Source organism: Pelophylax lessonae (assembly GCF_965119305.1).
Source record: "Pelophylax lessonae genome assembly, chromosome: 4".
Taxonomy (NCBI): Eukaryota; Metazoa; Chordata; class Amphibia; order Anura; family Ranidae; genus Pelophylax; species Pelophylax lessonae.
In genome coordinates, this window is record NC_138771.1 from 228,107,493 (window position 1) to 228,126,202 (window position 18,710).

The following is an 18,710-nucleotide window of genomic DNA, read 5'->3' on the forward strand; positions in this document are numbered from 1 at the left end:
AAATCTTGCCAGGACCAAAAGATCCCAGCAAGGAACTTAGGTCCTTACTCCTAACTAGACAGAAAAAAACTGACATCCTGTAGCAGGGAGAGAGAGGATATACCCTCTGGGACTGCCCCTAAGGTGTGGCCAGAACGTTTTCCTTCTGCCTAGTGTCCTACTCCTGTAGAGGGCAGTATAACCCGATTTGATATTAATCAAGAGGACTGCGTCTGTCAATGAGCGACAGAGAAAGGTTTTTTATTGAGCGCAGTTAACAAAAAACAAAACACACTTTCCAATGTACAGTCATGGCAAAAGCCAAGCACAGGCATAACAGAATGTACCCAGCCCAGCCCCCCCCCCCCCTGCTTGATAAAGCGTCTCAAGTCCATGATCAATCGCAGCATTGCCCGCCCCCACCCAGCAGCAATAAAGAAAACCAATAACCAAGCAGCATCTATACATCAAGCAATGTACGTCACACCAAACACAGATTCAAGACAGTAATCTAGACAGCACAAGCTTCCTTGGACTCAACCCAGGCGTGTCCAGCGAGGGCGACCATATTTTCTCAAATTTACATGGACTGCCTCTATGTTGATAAATGTACTTTTCCATTATCAATGTAGTACCCACTTGTGAGATCCAAGATGCCACAGAGGGCGGCACCGAGGACCTCCAACCCAGAAGGAGAAGCCTACGTGCTTGAAACAGGGACCTACACAGTGCCACACGGGTCGGCTCCTCCAAATCCACCCCTCCCAAGCCCCAAGTACACAGTATATGGGATCCAGGGGGATCGTGGTCTGGAACACTAGGTTAAGAGTGCCCAGCACCTCGCTCCAATACCTGTGAAGTTTCGGGCAACGCCACAAGAGATGAATAAGATCACCTTGAGGGGAGCCGCACCAAACGCAGGAGGGGTCCGCCCTGCCATGCATCCTATGCAGGCGAAGCGGGGTATAATGCACCTGGAGGATTATGTACAACTGAGATACCCGTTGGGCTAGATTTAACGAGCAAAGAGTAACAGAAAACAAAACATCTTCCCATTGATCATCCGTCTGCGGACCGAAATCCCGCTCCCAATGAGAGTGCACCCTCGAGGGTTGGGACTCCAAATGGTGCCGCAACAACATCTGAGAACACTGTGAGAGGACACCCTTAGTAGTTGTGCACTCCTGCAGTAGCCGGAAGATAGGAGTGCTAGACAAAGCCCAGCCACTTTCCTCCCCCTGTGCCACCACGGCATGCCGAAGCTGCAGCTACAAATAAAGCATAGTGGGGGCAGGTGGTATCTACTCTGTAACTTCGAGAAGGACAACAACCTGCCACCCTCAAAAATGTGTGTCAACAGTGTCGCACCAAACCCAATCCACCTAGGACCAAGTTGCAGCTTTGCCAGCTCGGCATAGGAAGAATTATCCCATATCGGACTGTAAACAGTAAACCCCCGGACATCCAGCATCTGCCTGCATTCATTCCAAATTTTCAGAATTAGGTTAAAGGTTGGGAACTGTTTATTAGATTTATGAAATTGCCTCTAAGCCCATGGGAACAGTGGCCGAACCGGATCCCAGTAACATTATGCACCGATGCGCTAGGCTCCTCTGGAGAGAAGGAACCTATCAACTGTTGCAGCTGTGCAGCCAAATAGTATATCCAGGGGTTTGGGACTGCCAACCCCCGCCATCCTTCGGACGTTGCAACTGCTCCAGTTTAATTCTGGGCTGACCGGATTTCCACAATAGTTTACGAAACAGAGTGTTAACCACCCAAAATATCTTTAAGTGAACCACCACTGGGGAATTATGTAAAAAAAATAAGAGGAGCTGCGGCATCAGAATAATTTTAATAAGGTTAGTCCTGCCCGCCAATGACAACTTCAGCGTACTCCACGTATTAATTTAATCCCGAAAGCGGGAAAGCAGGGGGTGTATACTTAACAGGCCATAATCTGCCTAACGGGGCGATACCTGTACACCTAGGTATTTAAAGGACTCTACTACCGGTATGGGGCACGGGGGAGGAAAATCCACCCCCGAGCCCCATCCACCAGCATCAGAGCCGATTTGGACCAGTTAATAGTCAAATCCGAGAACCTTCCGAAACGGGAGAGTGCCAATATCACCGCAGTAATGGAAGAGTCAGTGTCCCCCTGGAAAAGCAGCATGTCGTCAGCGTACAACATGACCTTCTCCTGAAAGGACCCATAATCAAAGCCTGAGATCTCAGGAGTGGCCCTAATCAGGGCCACCAAGGGCTCTATAGCAATGTTGAAGAGCAGGGGGGGACATAGGACAACCCTGCCTAGTACCCCTGCCCAACGCAAAAGCCTGAGAAACCCTACCCGACATCTGAATTTACACTTCATAGTTGAAAGTAAATCTAAAGGAAATTAAATAGGAAAACGGTATAATGTAAGGCTAGCCCTAATCTCTATCTAAATTAAAATGTAGACTAAACAAAGCAGTTTTTTAAAAGACAGTTTTGATACAATTTGGGATATTGCAACTGGCATAATGCTCTTGGCTTTGTTTAACCACTTCTGGACCGCCCACCATGTATATACGTCGCTACTTTGACATTAAAGACGGGGTCATGGCAGCAGATAGCTGCCATAACCCAGATATATTTTTAAACAGCGGGTGGTCTGCTTTAACATAAAAGTGGTCCCAGCGGTGGATTCACCACAGGATCACTTTTATGGGTGGTGGGAAATGTGCTAACCCCCCCAAGTGAGGCAAGATGGCCAAACTCTACTCTATGCCCTTGGAGGACCAGAGTGATGTCAAACGTTACGTACGCCCTTCTGTCCTGCTTCTTTCTATTACAAGGGATGTTTACATCACAAAGTGATCAAATTTTTTTTTTTAAAAAGGGACAGTGGAGAAGCAAACGCATCCGCAAATCACACCCAACATATGTAAAAGGGTGTTCAAACCACACATGAGGTATCGCCACGATTGTTCCAGCAAGAGCAATAATGCTAGCATTATATCTCCTCTGTAACTCAAAATTGGTAACTTGTAGGAATTTTTAAAGCGTCACCTATAGAGATTGAGTACCAAAGTTTGTCGCCTTTCTACGAGCGTGCGCAATTTTAAAGCATGACATGCTAGGTCTCAATTTACTTGGCGTAACATTATCTTTCACATTATAGAAAAAATTGGGCTAACTACGGTTTTCTTTTTTGTTAATACAAAAAAGTGTATTTTTCCCAAAAATATTTAATTTGTAAGACAGCTGTGCAAATACAGTTTGACAAAGTATTGCAATGATCTCCATTTTATTTTCTAGGATCTCTGCTAAATATATAATGTTTGGAGTTTTAGGTAATTTTCTAGCAAACAATTACTGACTTTAACTTGAAAAAACAAGCGGCAGAAATAGGTTTGGTCCTTAAGTGGGTAATAAGGAACAGTTGTATTCACATGTCAAGTGTAGGTAACATCACCTACAAACAACCTCTGTGATGGGACTTTGGGGCTATTACATGTCCATATATGACCAACCTTAATTTACAAATAAAAAGGATTTACTTACCAATATAAGCCCTGAGATGAGGGAGGATGTACCCGTCAGAGCAACATAAAATTTAGGGGTTAATGTATTCAAAAACATGCTCACTGAAAGAGAAGAAAGACAGGTATAAATCCTTACTGAATTAAAAGGCTTTACTCAACAATGTAATCATCCTTCAAAAAACATGGTGTATTGCATTGGAATGGTCTCACAAAGTTGTAATTTTATTTGCGTTTTTTTTTTTTCAATTGAATAAAACTATTAAAAAGAAATAAAGAGTTTTTCAACCAAAATAAGATAATTGAATACAAAAGAATACAACGCTAGTAAAATCTACTTCTTACTGCGGTCAATCTGTACTACAAGGCTCAGGGTTAGCCCCTTGGTCTCAGTCAGGTTTTTTTGAAACACGGTAATATGCATTTAAGTCTGGGTTCAGAAGAGTCTCACGTTGAGAACTGCATCCTACACAGAGAGTGATCTTCTGTACTTACTCATTTCAGGTTCAGCAAAGAACAGAACATGCAGCATACATCCATTGAAGGAAACTGTAGGACTACAATATCTGAATCCTAAAATTCCTATTGTATTATGAAGTACAAATATAATTTTAGGTAATATTATGAATAGTTGTATTTTTGTGATCTTTGTGCTTAATTTGTTGCTTTGAAATAGTATTTAAATGAATATATTCCCTGGTAAAGGTGAATTTGGTAAAGTTTGAGTCTGTGTGCAGTAATTGGTTTGCCAAGCAGCTCAGGTCTCGTTCATCTTCATATTTCAGTCCGTAACCACTGAAAAGAACAGGAGCTGGAGGCTTGATCTGAGCAACAATAGTGTTGTTAATGACTTTATTACCTGGAGAATGTTAGCTTGAGCATTTAGGGTCAATACACACTCATACCTCCCAACTTTTTGAAATGGGAATGAGGGACACCTATTAGTAAAAGTATGAAGGCATAGGACACACCCCCTTGAAGGAGAACTAAAGAAAAAAAGGGTTAGTTAAATCCACAAGTGTTTTTCTTACCAGTATTATTCCTTTATATTGGCTTTTGACATTTACAAATGCAGCAATTTAGAAATTGAATAATCGGTTTAGCACTGGGAAACACTTTTTGGGAAGCTAAAAAATGCATTTTATATACAGCTATATAGACCAGACCAAAATGAGGGACAAATGAGGAGGAAAGACGGACAGAGGGACTTGTTCCAAATAATCAGGGACAGTCACTGGAAATCAGGGACAGTTGGGAGCTATGCACACTATAGGCACCTGAAGAAATGCCAGAACCTTTGGCAGAAAAAATTGGAATTAAAAAAAAACAACAAACCAAAAACTCATAATGGCTTGTATTCCACACACAATTATGCATGTTTTTTTGAGAGTTTGAGTTTAAAAGTGTTTTTTTTTTCCAAAACATTCACCTCTGCTAATTTTTCAATGTAATCAATTTACACTTAAAAATGTCGAATGCGCCAAGCATTTTTTCTGCCCGAAAGTTCCTCTCAAAAACATTTGTGGTGGGGTTTTTTTCCAGCCTGTAAACACTATTCTTCAAATAGGCACGTACACACTGGCTAACAAAGTTGCTTCTACCGGCTGAAGGGGAAAAACACCAAACTCCTGTAAAAGCAGCATTTTGTAATGTGTGCATGAGGCCTTAAACATCCCAGATAGCTTTGAATAATGACAAAAATACCCCTAATTTTACTGAATAAGTATTGTTTATATGCGTATGGGAAACAGATTATTGCATATTTGTGAAAAACAAAGTCTCTAAAATTATTGTAAGCACCCAATCAGGACCAAAGCAACAGGTTGCATTAACTGCTGGACAACTTCCCAACCCCAACACACATCCCAGCTGCATGTACCCTACTCTCTTGACTATAGAAGTGACATGAAAAGCCCTGTGTAAGCCTAAAGCTGGTCTGATTAGAGTTTATGGTGGGCTAATGACACTCTTCCACAACCCACCCCTACATGACAACGTTTGTGCCATGTGATTGGTTGCTCTCCATACCTGGAAGTATCGGGAATTTGTCTTTGCTCCCAGAAGGCAAACAGAACAGCAGGGTAGGGAAGGGATTAAAGGGTAAACTGAAGAAGCTTATCTACAGTAGCTAAATGGGTATTAGCACGCACCCCCCCCCCCCCCCACACACACACACACACACACACACACACACACACACACACACACACACACACTAAGGGTACTGGAAATTCCAATGACTGCATATTTGAAGTTGTCGGGCCTATGGCTTATGAAATACCCTTTAGATGGATATTGTTACGGCAATGCTGTTCTTCGAGATCCATGCCAAAGGCCTTGTATATAAGCCTACTGCATTTGCAAAGTGTCCTAGAGACAGCTGACAGCCTTGATGACTACAGATGAGGTAGATTCAAGGTCCTTAAGGCATTGGTGGAGGTCTTCCAGGCCATCTTATACCTCTGCCATATCGTACTTGTGTGAATCTTCAGGAGGGTAAACATGTCCCACTTTTCTGGCCATGCCCCTGGATTGAATGTTTCTGGCACTTAGTGGTGCATTACACTACCACACGATTAGTAAACTACCTGCCTCTAAAGGCTCGTACACACGATCCGAAAATCCGAAGTAAAATTTTGTCCAACGAACGATCTGTCGATTTTCGGATTGTCAGTATAGTGCTTTCGACACCCGATTACGAATTTTCGGACGACAAAAACTGGATGCACAGGCTATAAAATTTTTATCGTACGTTAACACAATGTCCGATTTTCGTTTAATTAGTACAGTTTTCGTCTGCAAAAAAAAACGTAAGAGCAAGACTAGGCATGCTCAGAAACGAAAGGACACATACAAAACAATTCAACACATGACATCACTTCTGAAGTTGAATTCTGTCGTACGAGAATTTTCGTATGCTAGTAACCTCTTCACTTTCCATATGAGACTAGCATGCAAAAAAAAAAAAAAAAAACAGACGAAAGATCATTCGATAATCTGATCGTATGTACGAGGCTTAAAACCTGAATAGGCATTTTTTGACCCAATTAATAAGCCGGAACTAGAATTTCGAGAGGCTGAAAACAACTCCTCACTGTTATATCCCTTAAAACATGAAAAACCTTCCTTCATGTGTGGATCTATTCGGAAGCCCCCACTATTTTTTATGAATAGCTAAACTAGCCTATGTTTTTAACATGGACTGGGTTGGGGCTCAATCAAGGCTCAAAAAAATGTTTTGCCATTTGGGAATCCTTTATCCAAACCATATCTGTTGGCACCCAACAGTCTATAAATAAAAATTTGAAATTAAAAAAAAAAAAAACAACATGTCCCACTTCGTTTGCAGCAGGGAAAATTATCTTTAAAATATGACATCAAAATAGGGGTTGTCATAAGCTCAGCCATGCTTTGGGGATTTCCCACCAGCTAGAGAGGTTGGAATCAGCCCAGTCAGCAAGTGGATGTGGAGAGGAAGCATCGGAATCCTCCCTAAGTGTAATTTTACTGGGATTCCAGAGGCCCCCTATTGTGTTTAAGGAGTTGTCAATGTCCTCCTGAGGGGCCATTGAGGTCAAGTGACTTCTAGTGCTACTGCATCCCATTCTATGGAAAGGTGGTATGGTATTCAGTTGGGTTTCTTGAGTTAGTGTGAAAACTCCTTTACTCGCTTCCTATGAAGTGCATTCAAAAAAAGCATGCAGTATTTTACAGAAGAGCTAAACACATCTAAAATACTTTGAAAAACACTTCACTAAATTATATATGCATCTAATCAATATGTAGAATAACTAGAGGGATAATGTTTTTTTTTCCCCATAGGAGGACGAAGAAAAAGACAGCTGTATATAAGTGCCAAGGTGCAACTTGAAACTTAAGGCTTTTACACACTTGGCGAAAATCGGACGAAATATCCTCCAATTTTTCTCTCTCATACTCCGGGGTAATAGCCGTTTTTAGTTGACAGTGCATAATGTTCACGAAATTTCTCGTCCGTTTTTTTTTTTTTTTTGTGGGATATTTGTTCCCAGACTTCCAGGTCGTCAGCAACTTCGGATCATGCGCGATCTTTCGTATCTGATTTTTCGCGGACATACTGCATACACATTAAATGAAAATTGGTCGTCTGGGGATGGACGATTAAAATTTTGGTGTTTGTCCCTCCGTTTTTTTTCATTGAAAATGTCGGCATCGGCTGCTGAAAGTTGTGTACACACTAGCCGAAAATCGTATGATTTTACCTTGGACGGGCATTTTCGGCAGATTTTCTACTAGTGTGTACCCCACTTTAGGGCAGCCATACACACCACAATTTGATTGTGCAGTCTTGAAATGCATTGCAGTAAGGTAGCCCATTGAAATCAAGAGCTGTCATTGTACCAGAATGCCCCAAAAATCATACATGCTACAAAATTGTAACAATTATGCTGCATTGTGGTGTGCATCAACACAAGTGGACTGCAGGGTGAATAAAAAAAAACTGATTAAAAACAAAAAAAACAAAACTTATTTTTATTTTATTCAGATTTTTTTTAAATTAAATTAATTTTAATAAAATGCTTTTGGAGTAAAACTCTATCTAAAGATAGTTTTATATTTAGGATACATTAATAATTTAGTTTATTCAGCATGAAATGGACTTTAGTTATGTAGCATGAGGCTGTATATTCTGCAATATTTACATTTTTTTGTAAACTCATTCAATGAATCCAAGCTCTGCAAACTGAGATAACATGCACTGCATTGATGCATTCACACAATTCCACACCAACTACCAGTAAGTAGGAGTCCCTACATTTAGGAGCACCTGCCATTTCAGATCCATCATGGCAGCGCCTGTTAGCGGGCACCCACACCTGCTGCCGCCACATCCCTCACCTTGCTGTGCCACTGCCGCATCACCAGCTGTCCCATTAAAGTGAATGGGACTGTCGGTGAGTCAACAGACGGTCAGAGGAGCCGCTGCGGGACAGAGATGACAGAAGCTTTTTAAAAATGATAATTCAAATCGAGTTGATTTAAATCGAGCCTTTTTACTGTGATTCAAATCAATTCCACCCTGGTGGACTAAAGATACTAATGTGAAATACACAAAATAAAATCTGAGTGAGGGGGGGGGGGGGGGGGGGAACAAATGACAATTGTCATAGAACTTTACTATGATCATACAGACTAATCTTGCAAATTATGGAAACGTATCCTAGCAATACTCCCTGTATCAGGGGGCAGGTCTATATTAGTTCATAGAGACAGACTGCAAAAGTGTGGCCAGATGGAGGGAAGATTTCCACGAAAGAATCTGAATATTGCTGGCAGTGACTATCCGATTCAGGTAAATATAAATTTAGAGTGGTGGAGGACAAAGAAGATGACTGTGCTTTCTAAATAGATTTATTCTTTAATGGCTTGAGAAATAGTACACAATGCTTGCTGAAAACTTTGCAAATGCACTGTAAAAGCTTGATGCACACACTGCTCTCTAAATTGCGGTTAAAATGCTGAAGCTGATGTGTACATAGTTAAAGCTAAAAGCACTAAAAAGAAAAAAATATATATGAAAAGTTTTGGCATTAAGCCAGTTACATATCTTCAGGATGACTAAAAAAACATGGTGAATACTGACCCCAAATAACTGGAAGTCACTAAGTACATAAATAGGCTCACATTCAGTACTACAAAAAAGTCAGAAAGCTACAGCACATGTAATAAAGGTGTTAGGCAGGGCTGTGCATTACTTCATAGAAACACTCAAGGCTTTAAGTTCTAATCTGGTTAAAGCTGTATTAAAATGTAAGCCAATTACTAAACAACATTATCCAGGGTGTATTTAAAAAGTATTTAGCAGCTTTTTGTTTTTTATAGCACTATCTCTTTTACTTCAAAATTGTCCTTCATTACAATCCTGTATGTTTTTCCATTCAATCAAAATAAGCAAACTATGTGGAAATGTATTCAAATTTAAATATGATCTCCAAGCAGATGGCTAAACACATTCTGTAGATGAAATACATATACAAATACTTTGGCAGGTAAAACAGCATATCTGTCCATCCAGTCCTGATTCTTTGACACACAGAAAAGCCCTGTCAGGCAGGATTTTTTTTCTTTGTTGCAGCTAAAGTGTATGTAAAGCCAAAAAATAGAGTGGGGACGGATTAAAACCACTATGGAGTTATTTTCTGCTGTGTGTCCCAATTCACTTCCTGTTCAGGTGACGCAACAGGAAATTTGAGAAAATCTCTCCAAATACAGTAAAACAGAATTCACACCTTAGAAAGTTGTCAAAGAACGGGTGTCTACTGGGTCTGTAGTCTCTATTGGAGAATTTTTCCTCAACTATTGATTGGATGACAAATCGATTTGAGGCTTTACACTCCCATTCAATCTTAGGCAAGGTTCACACTATTGCGATTTCCCTGCTGCCGGGTTTGCACAGGCACAGTAGCCCACCACTTGAATGGGCTGCTAGATCTATAAAAATACAGGAAAAATTTCCCTGTAATGTTTTCCAAAATTGCAACAGCAGGGAAACCGCACAGTGCTATACAATTCCCAGCATGGGAAAACACGCTGCAGTTTTCAGTGCGTTTTGCTGCAAGTTGAGGAAATTTGCACGCAGTCCCGCACGAGTGTGAACCTAGCCTTAGGCTTGCCACACACGGTTTACATCTTGGGCAGTTCATCAAGAACTGGCCGAGATTCAAACCATTAATGGGCAGGCAGAATTTACCAAGTTGATCGATCAATCAACTTGGGTACAACCAGTCTGCTGGATTCTCTTGTGATTATGGCTAGTGGCTGCTATAACCACTAGCAATAAGCACTGTCCTCTTCCAGTTTGGATGGCTTCCCCAGCCGGGAGAAGACAATGACCAGACAGAAGGGATTTCTGCATCAACACGGTCTGTGTTGAGGGGGGAATCGAGTGAATTTCTTTCCTGCAACCCATGGTTGCAGGAAAGAAACTCACTCTGTGTATGGCCAGCCTTAGTAATAATGGTCAAGGCAAGACAAATTGAGGGATGAATCTCCGACAGGTGCACATACAGCAGTAAAAATTTTACAAAGGGTCTAACCCTTCCAGACTCTATCCAAAACTAAAAAAGTTTTCTTTAATACATTAAAACTTACAGATCTTGTTTCTCCCCCAGTCTCTGAATGGACATTAAAAAGAGAAATCAGCAGACTGATGAGCTCACCCCTTAATCTCCTGCTGCAGCACAACTAACTGACTTCTTGTGCTGCATCTCCTTTTCTGCTGTAAGGTGGATTGTAAGATTTGAGTCATTTTACTGCCCTCATTAAAAAGTACAACTAAAAGCTCCTGTAGATAGTAACTGGATTGGCACTTTGGACTATGGACTATGTGATGCGGAAGCCTCATAAGGTAAACAAACAATTTCTATCCCTCAGCTAAATCCTCTTTTCATTTGTGTCTCATTCCCGCATTATCAAGGTCTGTGTTGATGGGGGAATAGAGGGAATTTCTTTCCTGCAACCCATGAATCCAGCAGGCTCGGGAGCGAGAATCCCCATAGCAAATGGCTTGCTATGGGGACACAAAACAGGAGGAGCCAAGATTGCCACCGGGACCCAAGAAGGGGACGATCCGGGCCACTCTGTGCAAACCCTCTTAAAAAGGTTTTAGTGACAGAGGTAGCACTGTTAATCCAAAAAGCTGTGGGCGGGACTAGGTGTGGCCAAGTGCTGATTGACAAGCTACAACAGTGACGAAGACATATCCCCTGCAATGTGCTCTCTGGCAGGATTATTTATTTAGTTTGTTTTACACAGGAATTATATAGCAGCAACAGTGTGCGCAGCACTTTACTACATGAGGGCTGACAGTACAGTTACAATACAATTCAATACAGGAGGAATCAGAAGGCCCTGATCGTTACACCTTACAATGTAAGAGTGAAGGTAAAGTGATACATCTGAATGGCCGAGCTGTGATGGCGTTACACCTACGCAGAGGAATCATGAATGCGGCACAGCGCTCTGGACTGACGGCACATTCAGTGTGCCCTCAATTCAGAGCAAAGTATGCATGTGCCAGGAAAGTCATTGGCTGAAGAATGGTGCACATTTAGGAGATATTCATAAGCTTACCTGTAGGTACGAGTGACCAAGTGGAGTGTACTACAGCATTAGGTGCTGCTGAAAATATTTTTTTAATGGGTGGCCAAGTTCTATTTTAACGATATATTGATGAATATGAAGCTCCAATTATTTGTGTATTTTATAATCTGCTTGGGGTTCAGTTTAATTTTTTTTTCTCAGCAAGAGTTTATAAAAAAGAAAAAAAAAAAAGTAGTAATCGCAGTACATGTATAGAACACAAATACATTTTCCAAATACTGTATAACTACATTAAGCCATAGACAGGCCAAAAATAGGAAGAGTTTTCCACTCGCCTGTCCGATTACGAACTAGTAAGGTTTCTGGAAACTGAGCATGCCTCCCAAGGCGCAGTACTGTTACGGGACCCTATGTGTTATAATGTCATAATGTTTGATATCTATGAGACACAATTTTGTATGTATGAACACACTGCTGTGTGTTGTTTATCTGTTTGTTACCCCTTTCTTTTTCATTGTTATGAAAAACTTAATTAAAAAATTTGAATACCAAAAACTGGAAGAGTTTGATGTGGTTCTATACCATTTCTGGTAGTAATTTGCCAAAAAAAACAAAAAGAGTATTTGTTGGCTTGATGGCTGATTGCCATCTGCACCATTGTAGAAGAGGAGAGACGGAAGAAGGACAGCTGTAAGATTGAGTCATGTCGAAGGATGCCAAGAAGGCTTCCACAATTGCTTCTAATTTCCCAAGCACAACACAAACCGTGGTTGTATCGGTCAAATGTTGCAATCAGCATTCAAGCCAAATATGCTGCTGACTGACTCGCCGAAAGGGGAAAAGGAAAAACACATCACTTCAGGTATGTAAAAAGCTTCAGCAATCGCAATGTAGTTGTAAAGCTGGGTCATTAAAATCAATGGATTTCTCTGCAGGCAGCTTCTGTCTGAAGAATAGTTGGCAACATTGTACAGATTACCAATACTTCCAACAAAACAGACCAGAAAACTGCCTGTATATAGCAACAATATCATTTACCATATACTATCATCCAACAGACAGCCAGCCAAGACAACAAAGTTCCCTTTTGAACACAAGTTAAAGTGGAGCTCCACCCAAAATAGGGAAGTTCTACTTTAAGCACTCCCAGAAGATTGCCCGACCATTCAGGTGGTGCAGCGTGACTCACGCAACCATTTTGGTTGAACAGTAACATCTTTTGTTGAGAAAAAAAAAAAAAGCACACTCCCCTCTGGGTGATCTATGTACATTGCAAGGATGGTAAACTGTGTTGCAGAATCTTAGCTTTTGTCATCCTGAAGAAATCCCTGTGGGCCCGTCTGTATCCATGTAGGAAAGTGAGTCTAATGGGAGTGGTTTCATAATTATCAACCAGCTTCAGCACCTGGCAAAGCTCCTATGAGGAAAGCTGCTGGGCCTGCATCCCTTTAGGCGTGATTTCCTATTGGGAGTATCTCACCAAAAATAACATTTTTCTTGCAGGGGATGCCTGAAATCTGACTTGTATCTTAGTGCAGACTCCAGGAAAAATCAGTGAGCTGATCACACAAGCAGGAAATTATGTTTCTGGGGGGCATTCTGTGTACAAAACACCTCCAGGTTGCCATATTGCATTTTACAGAAATCGACAAGCGCTGCAAATTGAAAAGGAAAGGTAATTTTTAATAACATTCAATTACAATATGACTTGTGTCACAATTGTATATGCTATATTAATTTTTCTTAGTTTGCTATTTTTTTCCCCCATGAAAGTGGGAGTTACCTTTTAAAATATAAAAGCCAAGGTTGCACTGAGTAAATAGATACCAAACATACTATGTCTTAAATTGTGTGTACCCATGATATCGCCAAAAACTTTGGCGCCCAAAAATCTGCATAAGTGATGCTTTAAAAGCTTTTACAGCGCATCAGTTTAGAGTTAACTAGGAGATCTTTTGCTAGAATTATTGTTCTCACTCTGACGTTCGAGACAATATGTCACATGTGTGGTGCTACCGCGGTTTACATGCGTGTGCCCACCCTGGGCTTGCAGTTGTGCAGGTTTAAGGGGCAACTTGGGTTACGAAAAAATGGATTTTTGTAAAATCTTACCGTAAAATCCTTTTCTCTTAAGCTCATTGACAGACGCAGTCCTCTTGATTAATATCAAATCGGGTTATACTGCCCTCTACAGGAGTAGGACACTAGGCAGAAGGAAAACGTTCTGGCCACACCTTAGGGGCAGTCCCAGAGGGTATATCCTATCACTTCCTGCTACAGGATGTCAGTTATGTCACAAAGTGTCAGAGAATTTAACCCAACCCAACTCAAAAGTAGAGGGGCGGTTACTGCGTCTGTCAATGAGCTTAAGAGAAAAGGATTTTACGGTAAGATTTTACAAAAATCCATTTTTCTCTGTCGCTCATTGACAGACGCAGTCCTCTTGATTAATATCAAAATCGGGACGTCCCAAAGCAGTGCCACAAATGAGGGGTGGGATAACAGAAATCAAAATCCAGAAGGCCCAACCGGTGCCAACCAGAAGCATCAAGGACTCATCGAGCAAAAAGATGAGACCTAAGTGAAAAACCCAACAAACCCTCGAGGTAGACCAACAGTCTCCTCACACAGCGGCCTGTAGGAACCTTGCGGCCAAAAAGAGGCATCCGCCGATGCCAGCACATCAACCTTATACAATTTTGTAAAGGTATGAACCGAAGACCAAGTAGTCGCCTTGAAAACCTGGACCACTGACGCCTAAAGGCGGAAGGCCCAGGAAGCACTAAGCGCCCGAGTAGAGTGCGCCTTAACAGGAAACGGGATCCCGATCCTTAAATAGAATAAGCCTATACCACCGTCTGTCTGATCCATCTAGAGCTGGTCGCGGCAGAAACAGGCAACCCCTTTCTAGGGCCATCCGTGATCACAAAAAGTAAATCAGTCTTACGAAGCGAGTTCGTAGTAGTCAAGTGTACCCCGATTGTCCGAACCACATCCAAGGAGTGTAATGCAAACTCCCAAGGATGGCTAGGCTTAGGACACAGGGAAGGTAACAATATTCTCATTCAGATGAAACTCTGAAACCACTTTAGGAAGGAAGGATGGATTCGGACGAAGAACCACCTTATCCTTATGTACCACCAGATATGGGGAACGTCAGGACAATGTGGCCAGTTCTGACACCCTGCGTGCATAAGTGATAGCCACCAAAAAGGCCCCCTTCTGGGATAGCAAGGGAATCTCCCTAATATTTTCAAAGGGAGGTTTCTGAAGAACCGACAACACCAAATTAAGATCCCAGGGCGCTAAGGGCGCGCACCGGCGGAGCCAGGTGCCGCACCCCCTGGATGAAATTCCGCACCAAGGAATAGGTAGCCAAAGGCTTCTGAAAGAAGATTGCTAACGCTGAAACCTGACCCTTGACAGTACTCAAGGCCAGCTTCTGCTCAACCCCCTGTTGCAGAAAAGCCAAGATTCGGGTCACCGAACACGTGGAGGAAATCCAAGGGATTCACACCACGCAATATAAGACCTCCATGTGCGATGATAGACTTTTCTGGAAGTCGCTTTCCTTGCTTTAATTAAAGTAGGAATAACTGAAGTTGACAATCCCTTGTCCTTCAGCACCTGGGTCTCAATAGCTAGGCCGTTAAAGCCAGCGATTGTAATCCCTGAGACAGCAGATCCTCCCTGAAAAGGAAGTCTCCAAGGAGCGTCCGCGACCAGCCTGACCAAGTCGGCGTACCAGGGTCGACAAGGCCAGTCCGGAGCTACCAGGATAACTGGAATTCCCTCCACCTCTATCCTGCGAAGAAGTTTCGGCAGTAACTTGAGAGGAGGGAAGGCATACAGTAGCTGATACTGTCCCCACGGGGCGACCAGCGCGTCTGCTGCGTCCGCTAGAGGCTCTCGGGAGCGGGCTACAAAACCTCCGCACCTTCCTGTTGAGCCGAGATGCCAACAGATCCACATTCGGGGTGCCCCAATGAAGGCACAGCTGGTGAAATACCTCTGGATGAAGAGGCCATTGCCCTTGATCCAGAATCTGACGGCTGAGATAATCTGCCGCGGAGAGAGCCGGAACAAACTGTTCCGCCCAACGAAGAATGCTGGCCACTTCGATGGCCGCCAGGACACTCTTGGTGCCCCCTTGGTGATCGACATAAGCCACGGCCGTGGCCTTGTCCGACTGGATTCGAACCGGGCTGCCCTGGAGCTGCTCGGTCCAGTAAATCAGACAAAGTCTGATCGCTCTCAGTTCCAATACATTTATCGGTAACCTGGATTCTATCGGAAGAGATGACTTCCCCTGGTTGAGCATCAGAGACCGAAGCCACCAGACCAGAGACTCCCTGGTCCGCTCACTCAACCGGATCCGATTGTCCAGGGAATCGGGATTCCGATTCCATTTGAGAGGAATCTCCTTTTGGAGAATTCGGGTATGAGACTGGGCAAACGGTACTGCCTCTAAGGAGGCCACCATCAGTCCCAGGACCCTCATGCGAGTCCGAAGGGAAGGCCAGTTGACGGACAGCAACATCCGAATCGTTCACTGAATCTTCTGGAGTTTCTCCGCAAGGAGAAACACTCTTGCCAAGGATGTATCCAAAGTTAGGCCCAGATAGTTCAGTCTCCTGGTGGGAACCAGGGATGATCTTTGGGAGACGCGAAGAAAACGCTGAAGTCCTGCAAAGATGGGGATATGAAGATAGGCATCCTTGCTGTCTCTGGACGCCAGGAAATCCCCCTGATGCAGGGAGGCCACCACTGTACGGATGGACTCCATCTTGAACTTTTGTACCCGGACAAAACACTTGAGTGCCCTTAAGTCCAGAATTGGACGCACCTTGCCCTCCTTTCTGGGTATTGTGAATAGGTTTGAATAGAACCCCTGAAAACGTTCTGCTCAAGGAACGGGAACTACCACTCCTTGTTGCATCAAGTCCATTACTGCCCCCCGCAAAGCTTCTAAGCGATCCGGGGATAGTCGAATGTTGGAAGGGAAGAATTGCACCGGTAGAAGTGATCGAAACTCGATCTTGTATTTCGACCGTATGACCTCGCGAACCCCTTTGTCGGGATTCTGGAAAGCCACCCGCTTTTGATTAAAGGTTCACTCTTTGGACGTACATAGTATGTCCTAAGAGCTGAACTGGTCAACCCAGACCTAGAAGCTTATTTATTAAAATAATAGCAGAAAGAAAAATCACACTAAGTATGGAGAATAAAAACAAAAACAAAAAGTGCAAGTAGCAACTTATCTGTGAGATATCAGCACAGTACCAATACAAAAATACTTATTTAAGTTGTGCTAAAATGAACATGAAAAAAGTCAACAAGTGTAATGTGATAATCCAATGGGCATCACTAACATAAAAAGTCCCCAGGTGTAGTATAATAGTCCAGATAAGTGTCGCTACCAACCACCACCTTGGAAAGTGATCCTAAACATAAACACCGCCACCAAATAGTTGAAAAACTCCCTTACTAAATCATATGGACTTCTCATTACAGAAGGTCATAAGCGCTTTTATCTCCATACTAGGGCTGCACAATATTGAAAAAAAATTACATTGCGATATTGAGAGCCATCAATACAGGCTATGACCATACAGGGTTAATGTAATTGTAGGGCAGTACTGCAGCTTTCTGATTGTACCATACAGGGTTAATGTAGGGAAGTATCACAGGTTAAGAAGACAGACAGTGTAGAAGGCAGAGAAGTCGGGACTCACAGTGAGTAGAAGAACACAGCCTGACATCCGTCCCCTGACATGTTCAGTCTGCCCTGGAGCTAGTTCTCCTGAGTGAGCGGTGAGCGCCATGAGCAGCGGCACAGCGAACCAATCACTTTTGCAGGCACGCGTGATTGGTTCGCTGTGCCCCTGCTCACGGCGCTCACTGCTCAGTCAGGAGAAGTAGCTGTAGGGCAGACTGAACATGTCAGGCAGGGCCAGAGTTGGACTCATTTTCAGCCCGGGAGTTTCATGCCTTAGACCAGCCCACTTTAGTTCACGACTGACTATATTAAAATAATGTAGTTAAAACCTCAGAATATAAGTTTGCAATGGCTGCGGGCATGGTACAGGAGAATGCAGGACTGCGGGCATGGTACAGGAGAATGCAGGGCTGCAGGCATTGTACAGGAGAATGCGGGGCTGCAGGCATGGTACAGGTGTACCATGCCCGCAGCACTGCATCTCTTGAGGTATGCCTGCAGCCCCGCATAATGGCAGGTAGTGCGGCTGTGGAGGAATATCACCTGTTCCTGAGGCACGAGGGCCGTTCCTCTGGGTTGCCTTAGATTTAAAAATGGCGCCGCCCGGCACCAACACGTCATTGCGCATGCGCCGCCGCTCGGGAAAGCTCGTATACGTTCGGCAGTTCCCGGGAATAGCCGAACGTGTATGGCCTTACCCGAGCGGCGGTGGCGCATGCGCAGTGACATGTTAGCACCATTTTTAAATCTAAGGCAACCCAGAGGAACGGCACTCGCACCGACCGGCCCACCGGGAGAAGTCCTGGTTCTCCAGATTAGCCAATCCGGGCCTGATGTCAGGGGACGGATGTCAGGCTGTGTTCTTATACTCACTGCGAGTCCCGACTTCTCTGCCTTCCACACTGTCTTCTTAACCTGTGATACTTCCCTACACCATTGCATGTTCCGGCGATGTGACTATCGCTCACACTCACATTGGGATGTCGATGTAAAAACCGAATATTGCTCAGTTCTACTCCATACCTAGTCAGGGCCTTTGGTACATCAACAGAAGTCTTCCAAAACGACTCACCACCCTTCTCCACACAGAATTATGGATGTTCCCTTTCTGGTCTGTATCAGCTTTAGGTTCACTTTTTGGACGTATGTAGTATGTCCAAAGAGCTAAACAGGTTAACCCAGACCTGGAGGCTGTTTTATCAAGATGATGTAAACAGGAGTAAGAAACAGTAACTCACAGTACTCGTTCAGGTTTCTTATTCTATCACAAGCCATTTCTGATTTTCATCATTTCACCTTTTAAATTTAGAGCTGAATTCCAGGTATGGAATTTTTAACATCCACTTTGGGCCAATGTAACTACTGTATGCATATACCACAGCTTTGGGATCCCTTTAGAAGCT

General features: G+C 43.2%; 1 protein-coding gene across 3 annotated transcripts in view; it reads right to left on the reverse strand.

Moving 5' to 3' along the window:
• Nucleotides 1–18,710, reverse strand: part of ST7 (suppression of tumorigenicity 7) — a 268,989-nt gene that overhangs the window by 171,919 nt on the left and 78,360 nt on the right. For all 3 annotated transcript variants that reach the window (XM_082255306.1, XM_082255305.1, XM_082255307.1), the window contains exon 2: nucleotides 3,529–3,611. In XM_082255306.1, the coding sequence (XP_082111432.1) occupies nucleotides 3,529–3,611 (83 nt within the window). The remainder of the gene's footprint in view (nucleotides 1–3,528; nucleotides 3,612–18,710) is intronic.